The following is a 27480-nucleotide window of genomic DNA, read 5'->3' as shown; positions in this document are numbered from 1 at the left end:
AACGAGTTTTTTGCCAAAACGAGGCTAAAGCTTTGGAGCAGTCTACAGGCCTCCAAAATTATCGGATTTGGTTGAAATTTGGCACACTTGTTCATTGGGTGAATATCTGGGGGTCTACAATTGGGCCTATGAATGATTTGAAGCCACTGAAGTTGAGCCCAGTGCGTTGCGCACGTTCGACTATTCTCTAACAGTATTATGATGTTGATTGAGAATGAAACACACCCAAAATTCTGGGTAGCTCAGAATATTGAACTTTTACAGAATCTGCTGGAATAGTGAAATTAGGTGATGAACTTTTTGAGAATAAACTATAAGTCTGGGGGCCAATAGAATCGAAATATGCCTGAGTTTGAGGCTACTATTCATTTGTATGGTAAATACTATACTGTACCATAGTTGTGACTTCCCATTGATAATTTAGTATCAATAAATAAATTTTGCCGATACATTTTGAAAGTCGGAAAATTCCTATCAATAAACAATAACGAATCGATATATTTTGATATGAAACTTTCAGGGTTTATCTATCAACCTTTTGGCTTGTTCTGAAACAATGAGTTGAGCTATATGAAGTTAATTTGTACTAGTAATCGTATGGTTTGAAGTGCAATTAACAATTAATCACGAGTAACAAAGGAGAAAATAGTAATTTGCACGAGTCCGAAGGACGAGTGCAAATTACGGTATTTTCTGGGTATTTTCTCCTTTGTTACGAGTGATTAATCGTTAATTGCACGACAAAACATACGATTCCGAGGTAATCGTCAGTAAACATTCGAAAACCTCCTTTTTTACTTTTGTTTAAAAAGAAAACATTGCAGTGTAATTTTTCTTTGTTTTCAATTAAAAGAAGCTATTGTAACGTAAAATTTCTTTGTTCTTTTTTATATTGAAGAAAAAAAATGTTTTTTATTATATAGTAAAAAAAAGTCTCTGACACAGGACTTGGGAGAGAAAAGAATAAGGGGACAAAAGTGTCCCCCCGCCGAAGAGTGCAAAAAGTGGTAATAGTGCAATTAACGATTAATCGCACTTCTCTAAACCAATCAGATTCGAGTAATTTTGCACGGCTGACGATTATTCTTCGAATGACTAAATGTTCATCAAATCTTAGAAATAAAATTTGAAAATTTCAAAAATTACTTTTCAGAGGGTCATAAACTCAAAAAGATTCCAAAAATGGTTTTACATACACAGGAAAAAATTTTCGATTTCCAAGGTTGGAAATTCAATATTTTTGGGTTGGAAATTTTGGTTTTATAATTGAAGGTTGGAAATTTTAGCGATTACCTTAAGCTGATTTGGAAAACGTTACCCATTACAATGCGTGTATACTCCCGTCCATTCAATTTTTCACAATAAAAATGAAATGAAAATTGATTTTTTTCAATTAATTTCAATTTTTCACTTTTGTTTTTAAATTAAAAATTGAAAAAAGAAAAATTGAGATTCCATTTTCAATTTTTAATTTTTTGTCCATGTGGGTCACATTTCTGTCATGATGGTGTATCCTTTAGAGTAGACGGGGGTCTGAACATGGCAAGAGTGAAGCTAGGCTGATAGATTAGTCACAGACTGCTGTAGATGTTATACATATGGCCCATAACATCTTTATCACATTATTAACATATTACACGATCAGAAAAAACATAATAATGTAACATCTAATGTTCTAATGATATAAGATCTTATTGAAAAACTGGAATGATATGCAAGACCGAAGCTTTTGGAAAATTAGCAGTAAGATCTGTTACTTTGAATCTCCAGCCGGATCGGATCGGTGCGGGGATTATGGAAAGGAGGTGTTTATGGTCATTCTACGGAAGGTTTTTGTAGGCTTTTTTAGGTTTAGTAGTTCTAAAGATTTACAGCAAATTGTAGCTGTCGCGATTATTCTCCACCGTGACTTGGTGAAATCTTTGTAAACTTTCTGAACCACCCAGCCCTGTTACAGCATCTTCAGGACCTTCAAATAGACGATTACTCCAGCGTGTCAGTTGTCTTGCAGAATCACTCCACCAATTCTGTTCTGCTGCATGTTATATTGCGTAAGTACACCTATTGCGATTTACGGATCTCGGACTATACTTAGCTTGAACCCATCTGCAGAAGCTACGTTTAAAGCCAAGTATGATATAATTTTAAAAGGTAGTATATACTTATGATGTTACATCATCACTATTATTTGATGAAATAAGGAAACAATATTAAAAAACAGTGTAAAATGTTTTATGTGATAGAGATATTATACAAAGGATGCCTAAGCGCAAACAACAAACATTGCCGTTTCAGACCCCCGTCTACTCTAAAGGATACACCATCATGACAGAAATGTGACCCACATGGACAAAAAATTAAAAATTGAAAATGGAATCTCAATTTTTCTTTTTTCAATTTTTAATTTAAAAACAAAAGTGAAAAATTGAAATTAATTGAAAAAAATCAATTTTCATTTCATTTTTATTGTGAAAAATCGAATGGACGGAAGTATACACGCATTCATTACCCATAGGTTTTGTAGAATAAACCAATGCCCTTGAAAAATCAAGTGAAAAAAGCCCATGTAGAAATGACAATTTTCCAAGGCTGGTTGGAAAACATGACTTTTTGGGTGGGAAATTTTTATTTTCCAAACAGTTTGGGAATTGAAAAAAAGGTCAAAAATCGATGTGAAAATACATATTTTTGTAAATTTGATACCTCGGGTTGAAAAACTAGACTTTTTGGGTCGGAAATTTGTGTTTCTCCAAACAGTTTGGAAAACATTAAAAATCCATATGTGGATATTACATTTTTGTGAAATTGAAACTCTTTCGATTGAAAACTAGACTTTTTGGGTTGGAAATTTTTGTTTCTCCAAACAAAAATCCATGTGGAAATTACGTTTTTGTAACCATTTTCTGCGCATGTCCTTTGAGAAAACCACAAGCGATTTTTCGCTCAAAACTGTTTTGATGTATAGCTAACCTAGATATTAGGCTCTAATGCAGGCAGTCAAGCTGTAAGTTTCCGTCAGGTGAGGCGTTCCTTCGAAGCGGCCTAGGTCAATCGCAGTGAGTTCGCACAGTGAAAACATAGGGTACTTGCGTCATAGTTTCAAATAGTGCCCTGCTGAGCTGTGTGAGTGATGTAAGATCAACCACGTATCTGTGCGAACAATAACGAGAGATTGACCGGAAGCCATCGAGCCTAGGCTAGCGAGTGACTGTTCACAAAAACAAAAACCTTTTTTAAGATCTCTTTTTCCACATCTCTGCCATCATTTTTTGGATTTTGGCTTTTTTCAACATGAATTTTTGAAAATTCCAACCTTTTTTAGCTTGGATTTTGGCTTTATTCAACTTGGATTTTCGAAAATTCCAACCTTGTTTGGTTTGGATTTTCGCATTTTTCAACCTGGATTTTCGAAAATTCCAACCTTGTTAGCTTGGATTTTGTTTTTTTTCCACCTGGATTTTCGAAAATTCCAACCTCGTTAAATTTGGATTTTCGCATTTTTCAACCTGGATTTTCGAAAATTCCAACCTTGTTAGCTTGGATTTTGTTTTTTTTCCACCTGGATTTTCGAAAATTCCAACCTCGTTAAATTTGGATTTTTGCATTTTTCAACCTGGATTTTCGAAAATTCCAACCTTGTTTTAGCTTGGATTTTGGCTTTTTTCCAACTGAATTTTAAAAAATTCCAACCTTTTTTAGCTTGGATTTTGGCTTTTTCCAACTGAATTTTAAAAAAATTCCAACCTTGTTAAATTTGGATTTTGGCTTTTTTCAACCTGGATTTTTGAAAATTCCAAGCCATGGAAAATGCAAAATTTCCAACCTTGGAGAATGTCCCACAATGCGTGTACCTATCCGTCATTTCAATTTTCCTTTTTAAACGAACAAGGAAAATGGAAAAAAAATCCAATTTTCCATTTCGTTTTTTGCTAGAAAAACAAACCATAGAAAATTGTAATTTTTGTTTTGATTTGTTTTAAAAATTCCTAAAATTTTTTTACTAACACAAAAATTGTCAAATTTTGTCAAATTTTGTGATTTTCATTTCGTTTATTCAATATAAGATAATGAATTGAAAAATCAACTTAAAAGTTTTGATTATTCAATTATCATTCGTCGATTGAGAAACACGTAAGAGCGGACAGCTATCAAAATAAAATTTCACTTGTAATGCAATTGCACTTATTTATAACAAGACAAGCATTAAAAGAATTTCACACCCCTGTATCAGTGACCTGGTCAGATCCGTCCCGGTAAATAACCCTTCGGAAAGAATTGCCAAAAGTGGGCTAAATGACTTACGCCAGTCAAAATTGATTGAAATTTCAAACCCCAGGGGGGGGGGCAAGATGGGTTACGGGGATGCTCCGCTGGTCAGGGTACCTTTTTTAACCTCCACGAGTCCCAGGTAGGGTCGCAAAAACACCAAAATAGAAAAATCAGTCCCTCGCAGGGTGCCTATTTTTGGAAAATTTGGGGAAAAAGTAGAAAATTTGAGAACATTTTGGAATTTCAGTCCCATTCAGGGTCACTTTTTTCGCAAATTTCGAGTCCTACGTAGGGTCCATTTTTCGAACCGCAGCGGAGCACCCCCGTCGGTCGACAAGGGTAGTACCCTCCCGGATTTCAAACCCGGTCAAAATTTTCTCTTCCTTAATGGTTGTGTCCCTTTCGCATGTAATCTTACTATTTTGATGTCTGACGACAGCAGGATTTGAAAGTTTGAATTTTTGTTCTGAATTTTGTCCTTTCTCCGGTGAAAATTCAGGTATAATCTCCACCAGGTCAGTGAGACAGGGGTGTAATACGATGGAAGCGATCAGTGATTTTGGATCGATGCTTATTGGCTAGGATAAGCAATAAGTAATTCTTAACAAAACACATTGAAGTTCTGTTATGATTCTTTTTGTTTGGCCATTTAGCTACCCCCTAAAGGAATTCGAACACGTTCGAAATTGACAACACTATTGTTAACAATCAACACTCTCTTTTTCTGTAGACTATCTTCCCCTTTTCTTTTTCTGGCGCCATTAATTTTTGAAGTTGAATCTGATCGAAAAAAATCAATTTTTCATTTTTTGTTTGTAAAACGAAAAAATGAAACAAAACGCACTACAAAAACACAAACTTACCGCCAAGTTAGTGCTCTAGAGATATTTTTAGGAGTCTTTTTAAAAAATCAAAACAAAAATTTCAATTTTCTATGGTTTGTCTTTTTAGCAAAAAACGAAATGGAAAATTGGATTTTTTTCGATTTTCCATGTTCGTTTCAAAAGGAAAATTGAACTGACGGATAGGTACACGCATTGTCCCACATTTCCAGGTTGGATTTTCCATTGGATTTTATCTTTTTTCCAACTAAGTAAACTTGAAATTTCCAACCTTGGAAATCGAAAATTTTTTCCTCTGATAGACGACATCAAATAATAGACAAATTTTATGTTGATTGATTATTGTCTTTTTAAAAAATATCAAAAAGTAAACCTCAATAAATCGAAATCCTGATAAGTCCTTTTATAGAAATTATATTTACATTTTACTAGGCAGGACCGAATGCTGTCTAGTGACATTGTTGAGTTTTTTTGTTCACTAGAAGAACGTTAACCCTCAATTGCACAAGAAGATAAGAAGATCTTGTTAAAAAAATCTTTACCATACTATGAATTCTTTTTCTGCTCTGATTGTATTCTGTACACGATACGATATCTTTAGAGATTCGGAAATTTATCGCGGTTACAAAAGAAAAATCTAACACTGAAGTCATATAAAAAAAGTTCATGAACTCCTTTCTCCGTTCAGAATTTTAGTTCAATCATTCCACCCTCAAAAAATTAAAACGACCGTGAAATTAAAAACGATTATCAAAAGATTTTTCTGCACAAATAACCGCACAAAGTAATTGTGTGTTTTTCAATAGAGCTGGCATGGTTCTTTTTTGACAGTAACGCTATTCCAAGGATTTAATCTATAGTCAAATGATCTGCTTTTATCAAATCTCCATCAAATTTGTCAATTTATTGGTTTATTTGCTACGGAGCTGGAAAATGGGCCAGCCATTTTGCTCATAGAGCCGTTTCCACTCTCTCAATACATAGGGTAACTCTTCTGTGTTGACATATCAAGAATATTCTGCGCTTGACTCATCGAATTTGACGCGGGTCGTGTGAGAATGGATGTGGTCGTACCGTCACCACGCCAACTAGGTAAACATTTCCACGTGTCCATGTAGTTTCCTAAAAATGGGATATAAATTTGAAGAAAAGTTTACGTGGAGATAACCAGTCCAAATAGAATAAATTTTACGCTGATTCTTTTTGCGTGGTAGATTAATGCATTAAGCGAACGAATGAGCTCAAAGAGTTCATACAGTACACTTTATAAAGAGGGTGTTATTGCGTTTCCTTTGAGAATTTCATTTTATAGAAATTTGTTTACTGATACGACTATATTGCCTAGAGAATTTATAGAACATATTGCTACGTCGTTTTATTACTAATTACTATTTGCGTATTGCCTAGGGAAATTATGAGAGTGTATAAAAAGCCACAACATTTGTAGATAGGCGAATTCATTTTTATTATAACGATGAGAACATCAGTGCAAATTATGATAAAGGACTAGAGTTTGTTAAAGATGAAATATGGCTGGAAACAAAGTTGCATAATTGTCCTTATAATTTACTGAGGTATCCTTCGAATGAATTCCTTTGCCTTTGCAAAGTTCAACAGAGGGGAGCTGCATTACAACAGTCACCGTCAATGAGAGACATTTTTTTACCTTTCCACAGTCGAACTCTGCCATCATCGCCTGTTGAAGCCAGGATGGTTCCAGTAATATTCCATTCTACACGCCATACTTGTGTCGTACTATTGAAGCGATCCTAAAGAGAAAGTAAAGGTGATTAATGTTAAATTCTAAGGCCACGTTCGGGCGTTACGGTTTAGCATCGCTTCGGTATGGGTTCGGTATTATGTTCATATTGGATTCGGAACGTTTTGGAGTAGGAAAAGGGAGCAGTTGTGACAAGTTAAACGTGATGCTTGGAAATACCTGTGAGTCTTGATCAGAGAGTGTGGCCAATATTTGAATGTCAGGTTTGTCAGTGATTGCTTGTGTTGCCGTGTTTTCTGGTGGTGTTCTGTCAAACAAAATGGAATATTAAGATTATTACTTATTTCATGATACAGTTAATTCGGACATCCGAGTATTGAATGAATAGAAGAGTTTTTTCTCATGTCAATTTGTCAAATTAATTGCGAAATTAGTTTTGAGTTAATGATGGTTAAATGAAACTTTCCTTTCGATTCATGTTGACCTGGAGCACGGATGAAAGGTTTGCTTTTCTCCCAATTTTAAATCGAAAGTAAACTTACCGAATTGGTTTGATGGCAACAATGAAAATCTCTTTGGAGGCAATGGCTAACAAATGACGTGACCTGAAAAATTCGGAAGATGAATGGATTTTCATATACTAAATAGTCTAGCAAGCTAGACAACTAATTTATACATAGTAGAAATAAAGCAAAAAGTAATAAAGGGAACAATTTTAGTCGTCTAGAAACCTTTGTGCACTAACTCGAAACAAAAGAAAAGTGTCAATATTGTAATTATAATTTTTTCCTGCTCAAAATAATTCTTGAGAAAAAAAAGATGTGTGGATTTGTGTATTGAAAGTTTTTCATTTGAGTTGATTTCGTTTTGAGAGTTTGTTGTTGCTTGATAAATTGTTTTCTCGCTACGCAAGTTTCTGCGTAGCTAGCCCCTGTATCTATAAGGCTGGAACACCGGATTCTTCCAGTCGTTTATACAAACTAAATCCCGTATTATTATTAGTATTGGTATTATTAGTACTACATGCATTATAAACGACTCCAGTCTATATACTAAAGCATACATTGCATTAGGAAAATCTTTTCTGTCGTAAAATATCAAATCACTTCAGGTACCCAGACTGGTTACAATAATGCATTAAGAAAAAAAAGAAAGACATAGAACATCAAAAAGTACCTTCCCACATTAGGTGCAAACGAGATATCATGTACAGCGTCCGTCACACCCATTAGCGTTGCGATTTTGCCCCATTTTCTGAAAAAAGAGATAAATTTAATAATTGAATGACACACATACACACACATAATGAAATGGCCATTACCTATCCTTAGTAGATTTCAGCGCGAAAAAAATCTCAGATTAAAAAAGGATCCGCAGAGTCTATTTTAAGTTTTTCTAAGGTGTGGTGAATAGATTCTCAACCTTGTATTAGTGTTTAGTACATGAATTTCGACTTTTCCACCAACATTTGTGCTCGGGTCGTCGCTCCCTACTGCTAACATCGGTGCAATGGATCTAAATGAAGAGATAAGAAAATTGAAACTTTAATACGCCGATTGAGTTGCTTGAATATAGGACAAGCTTTTGAAGCAATTCTTTGAAGGTGACATCCCAGAATAAAATATTTACCTTTAATATAGGCCATCAAAATTTCCCCAGAATTGTTCTAACGTACGAATTAATTGACATACTGACCTTGAGGGATTCCATGATATACAACTTGCACTGGCCAATTTACATTCGACGACGTGCTGAAAGTATGAAGTAATGAAAGTAAGTAGAAGTGGGGGTTGTGAGGCTTCTTCAGGCGATTTCCCAATAATGAAAATAAGAAGTGGGGGTTGTGAGGCTTTTTAATGCAATCGATGAAAGGGGTCGTCCACATAGTACGTACGCACTAAAATGTCGAAAATCGAGTACCCCCTCCCCCCTGTACGCAAGCGTACGCAAATGGCTATACCCCCCCTCTGGTAAGTATGTACTTTTTCATTCACGCCCCCCCCCCCTCGGTTGAAGAAAATCTTGAATTCAAATAGTTTGGTTCGGACCTTTATTTCATACATGAAACTCAATGTTTATCAAGAAACTTTTTCTTTTCCTTGATGCGTATAACAAGCGTAAAAGTCGACAAAATAACAATCGAAAAAGGGCTATGAATAAATTTTCTCTGCGTACGTACATTTTCCTTTGACCCCTCCCCTCCCCCTGTACGCAAGCATACGCTTTTGAGAATACCCCCTCCCCCCCCTTAGTGCGTACGTACGTACTATGTGGACGGCCCCAAATGACACAAGTTATTATCCAGTAAAACAGTGAGCAGGATAAACAGTGGAATGAAAATAGGAAACATTTAAACTGACCTGTACCGACCAATGGCTGAGGTTCATGACGTCAGTAGCTTCATAGATTCGGAAAACTCCGTCTTTATAACACATCGCCTGAAAATATGAAGTTTGTTTCTTCAGATGGTCTCCTCATATATGGTACATCTTTTATTGCGAAGCGAATATACATGAGCGAAGCAGTTTTGCTATCGTGTGCATGTAGCTTTAAATTCTATATACCTAGGGGAGCGCCAAGGAAAACTTGATGTGCGTTTTCTACGGTACCGAAAACATCATTCTAAAGGGGCCCGGTCTTCCTGAACCTGAGCTGTTGTCGGGGTTTCGCAGGGTTTGTATTTACGAATTGATTACGAATCTATTTTAAAATCGCAATTTCTAGTGCGTGACCCTTATAAATATTTTGCTTGCAACTTGCGAATCGAGTGACTTGCCTGGATTGCTTCGCAATTCTTATACATATACACTAGTCATATTATTGTGACAAAAAATTTTCCTCGTTTATAGACCTTGAAAAATTGTTACTTTTCAAGTCTATAACGTATCCGATAGCTTACCAATAAGAGGCCTAGATCTTTGGGAGCAAATTTGATGTCTGTTACTGAGTTACTGCTATCCACCAATGATGCTCGTTGTACCTGAAACACGAGACGTTTAAACGGTATTTGAGCGGGAGCTCTAATCAGCGGAAAGGGAATCGAGTGCAGAAGATTTTGTCCGCTAGTCCGAGTGGTCTGATTTAAAAAAAAAACTAATATATAGATTGGATACTTGCAGAAAATCGAAAAGAAAAAGTTCGTTGCGCACTTCGGAATGGTAGCTCTAGCTTAGGAGGCCCACTTTTGCCCTGCCTATTCCTGCGGACATAAAGTGGGCTGTCTAAAGTCAATGCATTGCCCTCTTTTGACGTCAATGCAATGTCTTCTTTCAACCCTTTTCAAGCAAAGATTTTAAATACCAGCTTTGTGCCCTCTTTCTGCCTACCCTAACAATTAGAATAGGCAGGGCAGAAAGTCGGCCGTCTAAACTAGAGCTTAGAGTACCTTATCGGCCCTTTTTACGCCGGCCCTTATTGGCGTTATTTTTGGGCTCGTGGCGTAATTAGGGCCGGCGTTAAAAGGGCCAGTGCAAAAAGGGCCAAAATTTAGCAATTTTTACCTAAAGGCGGCGTTAATTTTTGACCATTTTTTGTCAATTTATAGGATTTTAGGCATGATTAAAGGATGAAAACTATCCATTTTTTTACTCTATATCCAAAACTTCACGAAAATCAATTATTTTCAATGGAATTTTCAACAGTTTAATACTGAAAGATGACATTTTAATGTAAATTTTAGTTCGTACTACTTTGAAGCCTGATTAGCGATTTTTACAAGTTTTGGCGTTATTTACGGCCCTAATTGGCGTAAGCCCAAAATTAGGCTGTGGCGGAATAAGGGCCGGCGTAAAAGGGGCCGGCGTTAAATTAGGGCCGGCGTAAAAAGGGCCGATTAGGTACTTCATTTTCTGTGTATTGTTCTTACCCATTTACTTTTCGATTGGAGAGGGAAACTGATTTCTCCGACTGAAAAAAAGAACAAAATAAAAATACGGTGCTTCAATTGATTGAAAAATTCGGGATATCTTTTACTTTTATCGAAATGCATTTTAAATCAATGCATGGAAATCTATGCAGCGACTTTAAAAATTGACAACATAGAACACTAACCCAGCCTCGCGCTTTAATGGCTGATCAGTGGATAAGGCAGCAATGATAAAATCATTAAAAGTTATACAACAAAACCTACCTTGCTCTTCCCAAACGACAGCAGTTCGATCAAAAGAACATGTAGCGATCACTTGACCAAACTCTGGATGTGCCCAGGTCACTTTCCATACTGAACCTGAATGTGTCTACAAAGAAAAATAAGAATTCTCGTCTAGATTAACTAAGTATGAAACTATAGCGACCGTAGTGCAGTGGTAGTAGAGCATCAGGCGCAAGGTTGTGGGTTCAATCCCCAGCCAGGACATACCAAAAATTCCCAAAGTAGTACTCGATGCCTCTCTGATGATGTTCAGCAATTAAGAGAAGGGTCAAGGGTAAGTGGAACAATCCAGAGAGAAAGAGTGGCGCCCTCCCCTACCTTCGGGTAGACAGCTATCAAAAGTTGAGCCTTCGGGCCGCCTCCGACTGCGGTCGCAGACTTAGAAAACTATGCTTTGATAATTTGAAAATTTCTTCCTATTCGCTATTTATTTAAGTAAATAGATCAAACCTTCCAATCTGCAGTACATTTCCACTGTCCATTTTCAGTCAAGTCCCAAATCTACGGAGAAAGAATAGAGTGAAAGAAAAAGACAAAATCAGAATAGAAAAGAGGTCAAAATGCAGAAAGGGTACTGACCTTCCTTTAAAACAATCCAAGTCTTCTTGGCATGCCGGCACCCTAAAGTGTTCTCGCTTTTTGTCATGAAAAATATCAAGTGCTTTGATTACCTACCACTCAAACAACACGCTGAAATTACGGAAGACGTATGGAAATTCGGGAATATTTATCTTTTGAAAGTACAAATGATCTTAAAAGCACAATACAAAGTTTTGAACAAATTATACTATGAGAGATGAGATAAAACAATGCGAAGAGAACTACAAATTGAATGGCAAAAGACGAGACTCCTTTTGCACTTCACATAAGAAGATCATATTTAGGAAAAACAAAAAAATCTTTTGAAGGGAACACTTAGTACCTTCACAGTGTGGTCTGAGGAACAAGTGGCCATCCGTTTTCCATAGTAATCAAAAGAAACATCATGAATGATATCTTTATGTTCTGTAGGTATATGTTTTGGTGCCTCCATTCTGTTTTATTTCATTAATTTATCTGAAAATGATATTGAATGGTACAAATGTGTTAAATCGAACTCGCAATCGAGATTTAAAAAATTCAGAACTCAGTCAATATTCAATCCCTTCCCGTAGCGCTAGCAATTCGAAAGTCCGCTCAACAATCAAATCACTTTCTATGTCACTGATTGGTTGATTTGGTTCAATTACATCATCATTTTGAGATTTGATTGTTAAGCAGACTTTTGGATTGTCAGTGATAACTGCTACTGTATTGCCAGCGCAGTCATGAGTAGTTTACCGACTTTTATAGTATTATATTCGATCCCCATTACTTCCTAATGTGAGTAAGTTAACACGGAGTTTGATCAAGATTTCTGTACTACAAAAAGGTATAAAATTCTTAACAAATTCTTTTCATAAAAATTATAACGATTAACATGAAACAAACAAGTGATACTTTTATGGACCTACCTGGTTATGCATTTAACACATATAATTGATATCTACGTCAGCATGACTGTAAACAATCATTCAGAACACAAATAGTGACGATCTATTAAAATTAGTCGTTTGTTTCTTATAAAAAAAACGTTTAGAAACCAAAATTTCATGCTCTTGAAATATTCTTTCATATTCAAGACTTCGTGAGCAAAAAAAACATCTATCTCATCAAAGAATTGAGTAATTTGGCTAAGATCATTGACGTATGCTTTTTAATAGTGATTCTTATAGATAAAGATGCGTTTTTTGAGTTGAAAAATTTTTTTTACAAAAATCTGCCTGAGCCATCTTTTACCTACTTTCATGCAAAAAATCAGAAAAATACCGGGTGCAGCAGAAAAAACTTTGGACGTTTGGCGAGCCACTGAGGCCGAACAAAGTCTTGTTTAGACTCAAAACCACTTTTATTAGAAAGAGGACATGCTAACTTAAATTTTGCGGTATAACTTTTTAAGTTTGGTCAAGTAGTTGTCAAGTTATAAGCTTTTGAAGTTAAAATTCACTTTTCGAAAAGTGTGAAAAACACGTAATAAAAGGGCATTAAATTAAGCATTTTTAAGCGTTTTCGATAAGAATTTTTTTCAAATATTTCTAAAAACTGACTATTTACTAAAAACTGACTATGTTGTAAACGAAAACTGCTTTTAAAAGTATTTTAACAATTAATTATGTCGTAAAAGTCGTTAAATAAGTCAAATACTGAGCTATTTTTTCATTATTTGCATAAATTTAATACACCTTTTTTTACGTGTTTTTTACACTTTTCGAAAAGTGAATTTTGACTTCAAAAGCTTATAACTTGACAACTACTTGACCAAACTTAAAAAGTTATACCGCAAAATTTAAGTTAGCATGTCCTCTTTCTAATAAAAGTGGTTTTGGGTCTAAACAAGACTTTGTTCGGCCTCAGTGGCTCGCCAAACGTCCAAAGTTTTTTCTGCTGCACCCGGTACAATGATCCAATATTTCACATAGTCCAAAAAACGCTTTTTAACCCGTTTTGTAGCTGAAATTTACCCAAAATTTTTTTTTCCGAAAATCGAGCTCCGTCACATTCAAGGGTTTATAGTTATGTGCATCTTTTTGCAAAAAATCATAAAGAATGAAAGAGCCAATCTCGAGAAAAGCTAATACCTAAGTAATTGCTAATGTGCTTATAAAAAAATATCGAATTTGGCCAGTTTTTTCTATAAAAACACGCCAAGCAACCAAAATTTCATGTCTAAACACACATATTCTTCAAAAGTAAACCCTCATGAGCAAAAAAAACATCTATCTCATAAAAAAATTGAGTAATTTGATTAAGAACATTGATGTATGCTAATTAATAGTAATTCTTATAGATAAACATGCGTTTTTTGAGCCAACAAAATTTTTTTGCAAAAATCTGCTTGAGCCATATTTTACCAATGATGTTAGCCTACTTTCATGCAAAAAATCAGAAAAAATTAATGATCCAATTTTTCACAAAGTCCAAAAAACCCGTTTTTTAGCCGTTTTTTAGCCCAAATTTGCCCAAAATTTTTTTTTTTCGAAAATCGGGCTCCGTCACATTTTGGCCACTACCATTTTGCACCTTTGTACCAAAAATCAAAAGATTCCTATGATTCAATCCTGAGAAAAGTTGGTAACAGACGGACGGACGGACAGACGGACGGACGGACGGACGAACACAGGTTAATTTATAGGACCTCCAGGTAGGTCCAAAAATTAATAATAATAAATTATGATTTTATCCTTCCTAAAAAATTCAAAAAATATTGTATGTACTTTATGCAATTTAATGTATACCCGAGGTGGTTGGAGTAAAATTATTGGTGAGCTATTGTTTAGATGAGAGTTGACCGTCTTGGTGCTACTTGCTTTAGGACTAAAAGCAGTTTCAAAAACTTGCCATTATAGTTTCTCAATGCAATATGTAGGTGTGCAATCGTGTATGACTGTGGATCAGGAGTAATTCAAAGGGGATTAATTGAGTTAAAAATTATAATCTACAATTTGGATTTTTTGTTGGTGGTTCTGATCATATTTTCGAGCATATCCCATTGCTCTTGTGGTACCTGGAAAAATAACAAAGTAATTTAATTATTGGCGTTTTAAGTGAAAAAAAAAGCTAAGCGAGTTTAGGTTTGAGTTTACATAGGTTTTACTATACGCTCAGATAAAACAACATTTAACGAAATTTGATCCTGGTTATTTCGGACGCTAATATACTGATGAAGGTTGGTAGGTGTTGAAAGGGTTCCACGATATTAACCCTTTGAACACACTGACATCAAAAGGAATCGCTTTACTTTTTCAGTCTTGTACCAGTAGGTTTGAACCTAGGAGCTTTGAGACCATGCCGTCCTACTTTTGACCCCACCCGAAATAAAGTCCAGATTAACTTTCTTTTTCTCAGGGGTGTAAACGCACTTTGAAATCAAAAGGAAACTATTTGAAAACGTTAAGTTACGAAGTGATGGCAAGGTGTCAATAACAGAAACTGAATGAATCAGTTTAAGAACATACCATATCCAAACCGTTAAAGTTTCCACTGTAAGCTCTCTTCTCTCCACCATCGAAAGTAATTATCTAGACAAAGAGGAAAAACATTTTCATTTATTGAGAAAAAGAACCAGAGTTCAGTTAAAAAGGGAAAATAAGATAAATCAAAATCAAAATCACGGCCTTCTAAAAGACATGTTAACTTCTCAAAAGACATCTAGTTGATTAAAATATTTTTGAGCCTTAGAAGCAACCCTTAACCTTGGAACAATAGCTTTAAGTTTTGATCAAACAATACGATTGTTTACAAGTACTTACTTCACCATTCAAGAAGCTCGAGTAGTCAGACACCATGTATGCAGCTAAGTTCGCCAGTTCTTCAATCTCACCAAAGCGTTTCACTGGAATTTTCTTCTTCCCTTGAGCTGTGAATTCACCAGTAGGGTCGAGTCGTTTGAAAGCACCCTATAATAGAAGCACAAACAATGGAAAGCAATCAACAAACCATCCCCAAGTCCTCGTATTGGAGAAAATCTATTATCTTTAAAGGAATTTTGACAAGATTTGCCAAATGGGCTGTCGCCAAAATTAACTTTTTTTGTAATTTTCGAAATCAAACCTTAATTCTTGCCAAAACACTCATTTTTAGGCAAAAAGATACCGATTTACCATGCCGTCCGGCAAATTTAATCCTCGCCGGAACATGATTTTATGCATACAGACTTTTCTTCAAATAAGACCCTGTATATATTGGGATATCGTTATATCGTCGAAAAAAGCAATAACACTTTAAAATACCTCCGTTTCAAAAGGACCAGGGGCGATAATATTCATCCTCATCCCATACTTCGCCCATTCTGATGACAACGATCTAAAGAAGGGATTATTTTTTATCATTTCTTTTTATTTCTAGTTTCTCGGTTCTTCTAGTGGGCAAATGTAAGCTTAGTTGTGTTTTAAGTGTTTGTACCTTCTTATGACGAATTTCAAAAATGAATAGGGACCTGTGAAAAGTTTACATCAATTCGTAACTGATACACAAAAGCGATAACAGAATTTCTTTAAAGTAATTTGTCTTTGAAGTGCCGAATGAGGATTTGAGAGACACTTCCAACAGAGCTAATTATGCAAAAAGTAAGAAGATGAACAATAGATTGAAATACTTAGTCATAGCTTCGACGCCAGATTTAGCGCATGCTGAAGGGACGACATAACCAGAACCCATCTCTGCATACCAAGTTGTGATGGCCAAAAAATTCGCACCTGGAGTGAAAATCACGTTTATAGAAACTAGTCAAAAGCTCACCTTTTGTTTAAAACAAAATTAAATATTTATGTTATGCTATTATGTTATAAGAAGTCTTTCTATTTCAACAATGGTATCATCTAGTTTTCCAATAAGCAAATTAAGTTAAGTTAGGTTATAATAGTTAACAACACAAAAGGTTTGTCAAGACAAGGATTTTAGTATGTCTGTATACAGGGAAAGCTATTTCACGTTGGTAGATAGTCTCTTGCTGAAACTCCCTTTCATCTACAGGGAATTAATTTGGTTTTAAAGTCTCAAGTCAAAGCCTAAATCACAGTCCTGCTCAATAATAAATAATCTTGAATAGACCATTTCCTTAAACTTGAATTTTTAATAATGAATCTCAAGTCATCTTAGCTTAAAGGCGCGTTACCTTGTCCAGCCTTGATCAATCGTTTGCCAACATCTAAAGTCACATTAGCTGTTCCATTCAATACGATATCCACAATAGTTTTGAAGGCGTTTGGTGAAAGACGTTCAAAAGGTGAGATGAAGTTGCCAGCTGCATTGTTGATGACAATGTTGGGAAGACCATGAGCTTGTTCCAGGTGATCGATAGCTGCTTTGACAGCTTCTGGATCACGTACGTCCATCTTGATGGGAAGAACCTAGTGTATGAGGAGGTTAAAAATTTTTATGAACACTGAGTGGGATTGTTCAAATGACCTAGGACCTAAGACTTAAGATTTCAAACTTGTTATTATCTTTTTACTAAAAGCCTCATTTTGTGAGCAGTGAAGTCGAATATGACAAAAGAAAATGAACCTTCTTGTAATTTTTATATTTTCTTAGTAGCCTAAGGAGAAGTTTTTAAGATAGCCTCATTAACATATAACATGGTGAAGAACAAAATATGAAAAGTTTCACTTAAGAACATCATCAGCTGCTAAAATGTGATTGGAGTTTATAAGTTTATAAGTTAAGTTTAGAATAAGTCAAGAACTATACTGTAGATCCAGTTTCGTTCATGATTTCGTTTGCAGTTGCCTCCAATACTGGTAACCGTCTGTAAGAAAATTGAAATATTTTAAACATCTATAATACAATATATAAATTAAAGGGATAATCAGATGGTTTGAGATATTTGGCCTGCAGAAACCTGAAGTGGTCCTAAGTTAAGCCTAAGTTAAACCTATAAGTATTTCACAATGAAATTTGTGAGAGCAAGTGTTTCTTTAAAAGTATTTAATCTCAGGTGATAGCGAATTGGCTATACATGCATACATACCTAGCCGCAATTGCAACGGTAGCACCTAATCTGGACAACATTGTAGCCATTCCTTTTCCCAAACCAGTACCACCGCCCGTAATGAGGGCAACTTTCCCATCAAAAGATTTGGGTGGCAACATGGGCGTTGTAACGGGTGGAAATTTATTCATTTCTCGTACGCTTGTTGTTGTAGTAGATGCTTGTGCTAGTTTTCCTAAAAGTCTACTTGTTTTGTTCATTGTTTAGTTTTGATTTTTATCTACCTGAAATAACAAGTATCGGTCTAGTATAATTAGCTCTAGCAGATGGATTAACGACTTATTATTAAAAAGTTTTTCAAATAAAGCCATCCGAAAAAGGGCTCATTAAAGAAGAAAGGGACACCCAAAAATTCACTCATACGTGTGGTAGAAAAAAAACAAATTTGAAAAATAAAAACTATCTACAATTGGCTAAAAATTAAAATTTTAATTCCTTTTTCTTTGACTCGATCATTTTATCGATGCTTTGGTTGGAATTTTCCGTCAATAGTTCAACCTATAAGAACAATATTAAAATGTTTGATGATGATGCCAGCAGAAATGAACGACTTTTTCCTATGTAAATTTTATTCCACGGACAAAGATAACTTATAATATCTAGAAAAGTATTTCAATTTATTGAGGTAGATGAAGACCATTAATGAAGTTAAAAAAAACCTGTTTTTCGATCATTTTTATTTCATCCTTGCTGGCATCTTTAATTTTCTTCAGTTGTGAAAACGATTGCTGTCGTATTTTCCGTATGTTAGTCTTGGATTTTTCAGCGGAACCTTTCGCAAGCTTCATCAGGTTGGTTTTGTATTCAGTGTTCGAGCTAAAGGTAAAAATATTATTTTTCATTTCAGCCTATAAATTACATACTAATACAGAATATTACACTTGGAAGCTTTTCATCTTCTCCTCGCAGACTGTTAAATATGAGAGTTGGCTAAATTCTTATTTCAAACTCAAGAGTTTCATGGCTTCAGTAAAATAAGATATATAACAATTAACAATAATTTAGTCGTTAGAACAAACGATAAAAAATACTATAAACATAATGACCTGGTGATGATGCTCATTTTCCATATGGGTTTGTTTGAAAGGAAATTGAGTCTCAGTCACACTAATTCAATTTAAAAGCTATAGAATAATAACTAAAAACTACTAAAAAAATGTATTGCAACAGAAAGATGATTTACATAGGTTTGTCAATTGTGATAGTCTTTTCTGTTAACCTTGGCCGTAAATTCAGTCCTGTGTGATTTATGCCATCAATAATTTGTTTTTCTATCTAAAAAGTAGAAGAGTTTAAAATCTTGTGGGAAAAAAAAAGGATCCATGAAAATTAAAAAGTGAGGGCTAGCAAAATCAGTTAATTTTTCATTAATAAAACAAACAAAGAAAACTACCTATAAATTCTTTCTTACATTTTTTCCTTTGACCATAGGTTGTATAACAAATTCTTTTTCAAGAGCAGTGCATTGTGCTATTTCAAAAAGTTGTGAAGATGTACCATCCAATGTAACAAAGATATTGTCTATCGTACCTGAAAAAATGGAGGTATTGAAAGGTAAGTGAAAGTCAAAGAAAATTTTCAAAGAAGCAAACATAAATCATTTGAATTTGATCTACAAGGGGTCAAAATCTTTCTAAGAACTAAAGAAAAGACTTGATCTCACTTAGTGTTAGTGTTCCTTGGAATTTATGTTTCATTTCATCTTTGAGTCGATCTAGATTTCGTTCCATATCTTGTTTCACTGAATTCAAATCATAGATCCCATCTCCAACTGAGGTATCAATTTTTGAAGACCCACCGCTACCTCCTGGTGAACCTTTCTTCTTTTTGGCTTGAAGATGAAAAAGATGAATACAATTCATTTATAGTATGAACGCCAACTTTGTCGAAGATTTGGAGAAAAAAATATCAAAAATCTAAACATTTAAGGCAGAAACCAGACAAAAATAAAAAATATAGTAGCCACTTCTTAAGATGAGATTCTTTTTAAGCAATCGCATGAACGTAAGATTCGAAGAAGAATTCACTAGACCCACATTTAGATCATCTAGAAGTCCTGATAATCTCCAGTTTAGTTTTTTTGGAATGGTATCTTGTCATTTTACCTTAAAAATTGATTAGAAAGCTTGTTACCTTTCTTTGAGGCATAACGTTGGGATGTTACGAGTACTGATGGAGTTGCCAACAGGTCATGGTGTTGTATTCTTTGCTGACTATTTGTAATACTTTGGAAGTTACGTCGTTGGAAATGGTGTGTTTGCTGTAGGGCCTGCCTTAAAAAACAGGAGCATCTTCGTAGAGTGAAGGAATTCATTTTCTTTTTCTATTTATAGCTGAAAAATAAATGTATTGCAATTGTTTTTTCAAATTTGTTTAATTTGTTAAATATTTGATAAAATATAGCTCCAAACAACAGCCCCTAAATGAAAACCATGGCTTTTAAATAAGAAAGCGACCATAGAAAGTAATTAGTCAACAGACATTTGGGCAATTTTTAAAAGCGACTTCAGACTATAAAGAAGAAGTTTTATCAAGTCGGGAATGGAAAAGTAGAGTTAATGTTTTTTTTAATTTCAAATTTACTAAAATTTTCTAAAAGTATTACAAAATACAATAAATTAAATTGGTAAAAATCAATCCACTCCACATTACAGTTCCAACTCATTCTACAATATCATCAGGCCACCAGTCTGGAATTTTAGCTTCTACTCTGATTTCAGAGTCTGGCATTTTCAAATGGAGATCTTTACCTCCAATTGCTTCTTTAATCCTCATCAAGCCGAGACCAACATTATCAATAGCTCCAAGAAGTTTACCAGCGCGTTTTCCTTTTGAATTATATACAGTTTTATCAGTCAATCCATTAAAATTCAAAGAATTGTCAATGTGTAGAGGCATGACTCTTTTACGGATCACACCAGTGAAGTGTGCTCTAGCGACAAGTTCCTGGCCAACATAACAACCCTTGGTGAAACTGATACTATTCAGTAGAGCACCATTATATTCAAGGGGTATTCCATTATCAGCCTCATCAAAACCTTCGGAGATACCCAAACCATATCTGTGAGTTTTGTAGTGGTCAGTAGACAATTCTTCTGGTAATGGATCAATAGATGCTAAAACAGAATCCATGTTGTCGGAAAGGAACCTGGAGCCAAGTGATTTATTCCTGGGATCTGTTGTTATATGGTCCCCAGGCTCTTTTTCAGTATCGAAAAGAGTTAATACATTCAAATCTTGTCTTGGTATAAATTTGACTTTCGAACGTAGCTTGTATCTTTTCAAATGTGCTGATAAACCATTAACTTGTCCAGTATCACAATCAAGAAGGAACGATTCATCATTAGTTGTGTTCTTATGAACAAACACATCATTAACAATACGACCGTGGATATTCAAAATGTAAGTATGCATAATTTTCTCGTCATCTTCAGAAATCAATGTTATATCATTTGTAATTAGACCTTGAAGTAATTTGGCAGAATCTCGTCCAGTGACTTCCAATACTCCTCTGTGAGTGAGTGGTACAAATTTTGATGCATTGCGCATGTGTTGGAATGACAAAGAATGATGAACCAACTTTTGTAACAAAAACGCACGCTGAAAATTCATAACTAATAAACTTTATCTAAAATAAACGAGCAAATAAAAGAGACATTTTTTAATCCAAAATCATTGCTCAAAGTGCAGAATGCAGTGCAAAATGACAGCCTGTGAGAAAACAAAGAAACTGGGATTATACAATCAAGATCTTATTCTAGTTTATAGCCATATGAATCAAAGTCAAAGGCTTACAATCTACAAGGAAAAGCAAGAAAAAAAACGGTTCAGTCCAGGATTTATTTCATTATACTAAAAAATATGATAAAAATTTACGACCTGAAGATTATGTCCACAAAACTATAAAGTATAAAAATTAAATTCTTAACTTTTTCTAGTTGCCTTTGTTTGGTTTCTTCTTACCAAACTTTTTGGTTCTCGGACCAGAATAGACATCATCTGCTGGGATATTCAATCTACCATTACTTTTCTTTTTCTCCTTTTCATCTTTCATAGGTTTCACTTTCTTTGGCTCCTCCTTCAATTTACCAGGTGCTTCTCGCAATCCAAAACTTTTTGCTGTATGTCCCAAATGAAGTTTCTTTGGGTGAAAAATACCCTTCATGACACTTGGATAGGTAGAATAACTTTGAATAAACGAAAAGTAGGCAGCAACAGCTAACTTGTGCTGCATTTTATCTTTGACAAGTGTTTCTTCCACAAAGTTTTGAATTTCTGTAGCCTTGTCTTCAATTTTCATTTTCTTGCTTGAGAAAGAATCAAGGGAGTCTTTCAAGAGGTTATCTAATGTATACTCTGAGAGTATGATTGATTGTGCAGATAACTTTTCTAGGTAATCTTTCTCTGACGGTTGAAGAAACATCAAAGAGCTACCTTGTTGACCGATTCTTGCAGTACGACCAACTTTATGACAATAGTCCCCAATCTCTTGTGGACACGAAAATTGAACAATCCAATCAACATTCTTGATATCCAAACCTCTTGCAGCGACATCAGTACAGAAGAGAACTCCATTAGAAATGAGCTGAAACTTCTTATATGTTTCAAACCGTTCTTGTTGGTTTTGCCCACCTTGCAATTGAAACACCTTTTGAGTTGACTTCTCACTTAATTTATATTTCTCTTTCAAAACTAATTTAAAGAGTTTCTCGTAGAATTGAACTGAGGCTTTGTTAGTCATGAAGACGATGACTTTGTTTTTGGATTTTTCAACAAAGCTTTTGGATGCCAAGAATCCAAAGAGTGAGATTAGACGCAATTTTGAAGGGACGAAAACATACATTTGGTTGAGGGATTCTGGGAGAGTAAAGGTGTCAACTTTTCTTTTCTTTGTAGCAGGATCATGAACATCTAAGCTGTCATCAACAATGATTGGATCATTCATACTCAATTTCGAAAGTGTTTTCACATCCGAATTCAAGGTGGCAGATAGAATAACAGTTTGTCTGTCAGTGGTTCTACGTTCGTCAAGCTGTTTGACAACTTCTGTGACTGTGGCAAGGAAACCCATGTCAAGTAAACGATCAACTTCATCTAAAACTAACCATTGCAGATTTTGTAGATCCAAGGAAGCTGTTTCTTTCATGTGGTAATTCAATCTTCCAGGTGTTGAGATCAATACATTGATACCTTTGCGGATCCTACTCTTTTCTGCTTTACATTTTTCACCTCCCACAAGTAATCCTGGTACAATGTTGATTGAGCTTTTGCAAAGATCTTGAAAAATATTGAATATTTGTAGAGCTAGTTCACGCGTTGGTACTAAAACAACAACATACGGCCCATTTGAGCGATGAACTGGTGGGTTGATGGAACTCAATTTTTCAACTATTGGAATGGCATAGCACATGGTCTTACCAGAGCCAGTGGGAGATTTGATCATTACATCAGAACCTTTCAATAAGCATGGGATAGACAGCATTTGAATTTTTGTTAAGGAATTGAACTTAAATTGATCTTTGAGATTTCCTTTCAACTTATGGTTAACAGATAAATCTTCAAGTGCATCTGATGAAAAAGTAACATCTTTTGTGTTTGTACTGATATTGTCGTCTTGATTAACAGTTGGAATCTCAGGGTTCTTTTCAAACAAAGATGAAATCGGTACAAAATCCTTAGGATCAATATATTTCCGCTTTTTGCCACTGCGTTTGCCATCTTCTTTTTTCTTAGCAATCTCTTTGTTTTTCTTCTTTGGTTTTACAGAAGTATCATCTGTTTGCAAGTTCAATACAATATCATCTCCCATTTTTTTGTTTTATCTTGCTAAAACAGAGCAAAAGAAATGTATTATAAAGAATTAAATGAAAGAAGCAGGACAAAGGCAAGCAACAGTACAATGGATGGATAATAAGATAATGCATCAGTCCGGGCAATAATAAGGAGTTTGTACAACTTTTTTCCCCATTTTTTGTCAGAATCTTTTTGCAGCAAACATGGAAGAAAAGTTACTGGATTTCATTTTGATAAAATCCTGATCTTAAAACCTTTCTTTGATCCAAAGTTACAACCATTTAAATTTTAAAACAGTGCCTTATGACAGACTATTTACTCAATAATTGTCTCTTTCAGAAAGAAAGGGTCAACGACGCTGAACGTTTATTCTCACATCTTTTGAACATCCGTAACATTCTACTGATTGCTCAATTAAACAGCAATTATCTTGTTAAAAATTTCAAGTTGATGTAGAAAAATTTTTTTGAAATTTTTAAACATTACAAATTAATTTTAATACTCATTTTACCTAAAAATGACAAGGGAATACACCTTTCCTATTCAAACTTCTCAGAAATGGCACAGGAAAATGTGCAATCCACCGTTGTGTATAAAATTGTTCGGGAGGTAAACAAACATGTTTTTGCCTCCAAAGGTTAGGGAAAGTGGCTTTTGAGCTTTAACTTTTGATAGCAATCTCTTTTTGGCAAAAACATTTCAGGGTGGGACAATATCGGGGTCGGTACTAAGTTGTGGGGGCCAGTGCCGGATGGTGGTCTGATAAGGTAGGTAAAAAACAACTTACGTTATTGGAACTAATTTTTGCGGTAACTAATTTTTGCGGTCAAAAAAATATCCGAATAATTGCATTTCGCAGGTTTTAATTTTTGCGGTTTTTTTCATTCTGGAATTTTTGCGGGTTTCAATTTTTGCGGTCTTGCCCTTTTTTGGACAAATTTCTTTCATTTTCCTAGGGATTTTTCTAATATTTCGATAAAATTGGAAAAAATTGTATTTCGCGGGAATTAATTTTTGCGGTTTTTTTAACTCTCAAAATTTTTAGCTGGCTTAAATTTTTGCGATTTTGACGAAGAACTGCACAAAACGCTAAAATTAACTCCCGCGAAAATTAGTTCCAATAAGGTAGTACATGGTACTAAGTGGTGGTCCTAATTGAAAAAAACATTTTTTCAACTTTGTATCAAGGGACTAAATGGTGGTCTCAATACCAAATATGAGGCATCAAGTTAGTATCTGGTATATACTCAAAATCCTGCAAAATCACATTTTATTAGGATGTTTATTACATTTATCGTTTATTAAACTTTTGTTTTTTGTTTTCCCCTGGGTGTTATCAAAGTTATCATTACATTATGTTTTAAAATCCCGCTTAGAGCGTACGCCCTCTTGAGTGTTAACTCCATGCCAACAGGATCCAGTCAAGACCGACGTAATGGTAGATCATCCGGTTCATGGAAAAGAAAAGGTTGTAAGGATTGTAGCACTAAAAACGTACCAGCCAGTGCAACCATTGTTGGAAATGTGGAGAGGAGGGTCATCAATCAAAATCCTGTCAACAACAGCCAAAAGGGCAGGGGCTGGGGAGGTGAGATGCTCGTCAGCCCATCAAGTAGAACAATCTCCTAAACTACAATGCTGTGGTTGTGGAAAGCAATCACCTGTGATGAAAAGATGTTCCTGTTGTCAAGCAGTGCAATACTGTAATGAATCGTGTCAAAAGAAACATTTTGCTGATCACAAGGTACTTTGTAAAGCAATTAAAGCGATGGAAGATCGTAATGTTCAAAATATCGATAAGAACTGTATTTTTCAAAGCCATCTTACACCAAAACAAACAGTGAAACTGGTAAATTTGGTCGGAGAAAAATGTGAAGTTGAGTGTTCGATTGGAGGACAAATAGTAACCGCATTGTGAGATACCGGAGCACAAGTTAGCTTGATCAACCAATACTGGCTTGATACCAACAAAATCAAGTACGAACTCAAAAACTTACCTGAACTTATGAATCTAGAGATCAAAACAGCTGACGGAAAATTATTACCATACGTTGGCTATACCACTGTAAATACACATATAGGAAATAAACTTATTGAAATTTCGTTCTTAGTTACCAAGCAACGAATCGCCCAACCGATCATTGGCTTTAATGTTATTTTGAGCCTCGTACAAACGTCTGGGTCGACAAATGAAACTGTTACAAACTTAAATAAATTTTTCACCAAACAAGTCTGTGCTGAATCCGTTATTTATGTAGTTGAAGAAGTATAGGCCAGTACTGTCTCATCCGTCAAAATACCGAAGTCAGGCTTAAAGTTAAAAGCCAACTCAAGTAAAGTCGTTGAATGTAAGATAAATAACATTGCTCTTGAGACGAGACAAGCTGCAATTTTTGAACCTTCGTTTGATATACCAGAAGAAATCGAGATCCAAGAGGAACTTATAAGGCTAAAGAAGGGTCCACAGTCACGAATTCGATTAAAGATAACTAACAACGTCAATCGTCCAGTTATGGTCCCAGGTTGTTTACATCTAGGAACCATCCAGCTTTTAAACTCTGTCATGCCAATCGAGGTTGATTTCAAAGAAAATGATCAATCTACACCAGATCAACCAGCTGATGAAGTTCCAACCAAATTACCCGAGATTCCAGAGAACTGTGAGGAAACGTTTGTGAGTTCCGTTGATAAACTTAAACAAAGGAACTTAACTACCAATGAAAAGAATAAAGTTAGAAAATTGTTGTACAAGCACCGTGAAGTATTTGCCATTGACAATAGTGATGCCGGTAATGCTGAAGATTTAGTAATGAACATTGAAATGACTGAAGAAGTTCTGGTACAAAAGAACTACACCAATATTCCAAGACCGTTGTACGAGGACGTAAAAGCTCACATTGCTGACCTAATTCACCGAGGCTGGATCACCAAATCCAAATCTGCTTGGTTGTCACCAATCGTGTTAGCTCGTAAGAAAGGAGGAGGTGTAAGAGTTTGTTGTGACTACAGAGCTTTGAATAAGAAAACGATAACTGATCGTCACCCGATACTGAGAATTCAAACCTCACTTGAGAATTTAGGGGGTTGTAAATGGTTCACTACGTTAGATCTTACTCGAGCTTATCACCAGGGCTATGTTCATCCAGACAGTTGTGACAACACAGCATTTATCACACCATGGGGCTAATACCAATGGACTAGAATACCTTTCGGTTTGAAAAATTCACCAGCCGTATTCCAACGTTATATGGAAGACACTCTACATATCTTTCGACACGATTTCGCAATGCCGTACCTCAACGATATTATTGTTTATTCGACGGACTTAGATTCGCATCTTCAACATCTGAGAAAAGTCCTTCAACGAGTTAAAGAAAAAGGACTTAAGTTGAAATTGAAGAAATGTACATTCTTCGCGAGAGAAGTAAAATATCGCGGTAGAATTGTAAACGAGCACGGTTACCGTATGGATGAAGAAAGTATTGAATCCGTTCGTATTCTCAAGAATATCAAACCGACAACTGTAGCTGAGGTGCGACAAGTTTTAGGACTTGTTGATTATCATCGCCGTCATATTCAGGATTTTGCAACGATCGCAAAACCCTTAACCGACTTGCTGAGAGGATCCAACAACAATGGGAAGATGCCCGTCGAATGGTCATCAGAGCACGCCAAAAGTCTCAACCAACTGATTGATTTTACTACATCATCACCAATACTGGGGTATCCAAATTACGACGAAGAGTTTTATATTCACACAGATGCTAGTCAAAAGGGGCTAGGTTGTATTTTATACCAAGTTCAAGAAGGAAAGAAAAGAGTTATTGCTTACGGAAGCAGAACTCTACAACCAGCCGAGAAAAATTATCACAGCACGAAATTAGAGTTTTTAGCTTTGAAGTGGGCTATATGTGAAAAGTTTGGTGATTTTGTCGCTTATGCAAATCATTTTACTGTATATACGGATAATAATCCACTACTGTACATAATGTCAAATACCAAACTTAACGCTAAAGGTCAGCGTTGGGCTTCTGAGTTATCAGAGTTTAACTTTACAATAAAATACCGTCCGGGTATTATAAATCGAGATGCCGATTGCTTTTCTCCATTACCACTCAACATTTCGAAGTATATCAAG

General features: G+C 35.3%; 6 protein-coding genes across 6 annotated transcripts in view; 1 reads left to right on the top strand and 5 right to left on the bottom strand.

The window, feature by feature from the left end:
- LOC136824638 (sperm flagellar protein 2-like) overlaps positions 1-25319 on the top strand; it is a 258048-nt gene extending 232729 nt beyond the window's left edge. The window contains exon 53 of the mRNA XM_067080627.1: positions 25281-25319. Within this exon, the coding sequence (XP_066936728.1) occupies positions 25281-25304 (24 nt within the window). The 3' untranslated portion in view covers positions 25305-25319. The remainder of the gene's footprint in view (positions 1-25280) is intronic.
- On the bottom strand, positions 5861-12062 carry LOC136824585 (nucleoporin SEH1-like). The gene is made up of 13 exons (XM_067080568.1): positions 11904-12062; positions 11432-11482; positions 10961-11066; positions 10697-10737; positions 9731-9811; positions 9192-9269; positions 8527-8582; positions 8254-8346; positions 8008-8085; positions 7374-7436; positions 7051-7138; positions 6778-6880; positions 5861-6233 (listed from the first exon to the last, which is right to left on the bottom strand). Exons 1-13 carry the CDS (start codon positions 12012-12014, stop codon positions 6085-6087), a joined length of 1098 nt encoding a protein of 365 aa, XP_066936669.1. The 5' UTR covers positions 12015-12062; the 3' UTR covers positions 5861-6084.
- Positions 12396-17796, bottom strand: LOC136824583 (2,4-dienoyl-CoA reductase [(3E)-enoyl-CoA-producing], mitochondrial-like). The gene is made up of 8 exons (XM_067080566.1): positions 17529-17796; positions 17249-17306; positions 16674-16908; positions 16155-16254; positions 15790-15862; positions 15310-15456; positions 15016-15078; positions 12396-14564 (listed from the first exon to the last, which is right to left on the bottom strand). Exons 1-8 carry the CDS (start codon positions 17747-17749, stop codon positions 14496-14498), a joined length of 966 nt encoding a protein of 321 aa, XP_066936667.1. The 5' UTR covers positions 17750-17796; the 3' UTR covers positions 12396-14495.
- Positions 17873-19877, bottom strand: LOC136824584 (ribosome-recycling factor-like). The gene is made up of 6 exons (XM_067080567.1): positions 19683-19877; positions 19213-19380; positions 18961-19079; positions 18733-18824; positions 18209-18365; positions 17873-18047 (listed from the first exon to the last, which is right to left on the bottom strand). Exons 1-6 carry the CDS (start codon positions 19861-19863, stop codon positions 17970-17972), a joined length of 795 nt encoding a protein of 264 aa, XP_066936668.1. The 5' UTR covers positions 19864-19877; the 3' UTR covers positions 17873-17969.
- On the bottom strand, positions 20100-21225 carry LOC136824642 (putative transferase CAF17 homolog, mitochondrial). The gene has a single exon (XM_067080632.1). It carries the CDS (start codon positions 21159-21161, stop codon positions 20211-20213), a length of 951 nt encoding a protein of 316 aa, XP_066936733.1. The 5' UTR covers positions 21162-21225; the 3' UTR covers positions 20100-20210.
- LOC136824640 (ATP-dependent DNA helicase DDX31-like) lies at positions 21376-23399 on the bottom strand. Its single transcript, XM_067080629.1, has one exon. The coding sequence runs from the start codon at positions 23356-23358 to the stop codon at positions 21484-21486; it is 1875 nt and encodes a 624-aa protein (XP_066936730.1). The 5' UTR covers positions 23359-23399; the 3' UTR covers positions 21376-21483.
- Positions 25320-27480: the final 2161 nt, after the last annotated feature.

Source organism: Clytia hemisphaerica, unplaced genomic scaffold, assembly GCF_902728285.1.
Source record: "Clytia hemisphaerica strain Z4C2 unplaced genomic scaffold, Clytia hemisphaerica genome assembly, whole genome shotgun sequence".
Lineage (NCBI taxonomy): Eukaryota > Metazoa > Cnidaria > Hydrozoa > Leptothecata > Clytiidae > Clytia > Clytia hemisphaerica.
The sequence above is the reverse complement of the archived record's forward strand: the minus strand, read 5'-3'. Positions and strand labels throughout refer to the sequence as shown.

Excerpts from the sequence above, each read along its gene's own strand:
- LOC136824585 (XM_067080568.1), bottom strand. The coding sequence starts at position 12,014 with ATGGAGGCACCAAAACATATACCTACAGAACATAAAGATATCATTCAT. Across the intron at positions 9,270-9,730 it reads AAGATCTAGGCCTCTTATTG|GCGATGTGTTATAAAGACGG; the intron begins GTAAGCTATCGG and ends TCATATTTTCAG. Across the intron at positions 8,583-9,191 it reads TCAGCCATTGGTCGGTACAG|CACGTCGTCGAATGTAAATT; the intron begins GTCAGTTTAAAT and ends TCATACTTTCAG.
- LOC136824583 (XM_067080566.1), bottom strand. The coding sequence starts at position 17,749 with ATGAACAAAACAAGTAGACTTTTAGGAAAACTAGCACAAGCATCTACT. Across the intron at positions 17,307-17,528 it reads ACCGTTGCAATTGCGGCTAG|ACGGTTACCAGTATTGGAGG; the intron begins GTATGTATGCAT and ends ATTTTCTTACAG. Across the intron at positions 16,909-17,248 it reads TGAACGAAACTGGATCTACA|GTTCTTCCCATCAAGATGGA; the intron begins GTATAGTTCTTG and ends CTCATACACTAG.
- LOC136824584 (XM_067080567.1), bottom strand. The coding sequence starts at position 19,863 with ATGAATTCCTTCACTCTACGAAGATGCTCCTGTTTTTTAAGGCAGGCC. Across the intron at positions 19,381-19,682 it reads ACGTTATGCCTCAAAGAAAG|CCAAAAAGAAGAAAGGTTCA; the intron begins GTAACAAGCTTT and ends TTCATCTTCAAG. Across the intron at positions 19,080-19,212 it reads CCAAGGAACACTAACACTAA|GTACGATAGACAATATCTTT; the intron begins GTGAGATCAAGT and ends CCATTTTTTCAG.
- LOC136824642 (XM_067080632.1), bottom strand. The coding sequence starts at position 21,161 with ATGAATTTTCAGCGTGCGTTTTTGTTACAAAAGTTGGTTCATCATTCT.
- LOC136824640 (XM_067080629.1), bottom strand. The coding sequence starts at position 23,358 with ATGGGAGATGATATTGTATTGAACTTGCAAACAGATGATACTTCTGTA.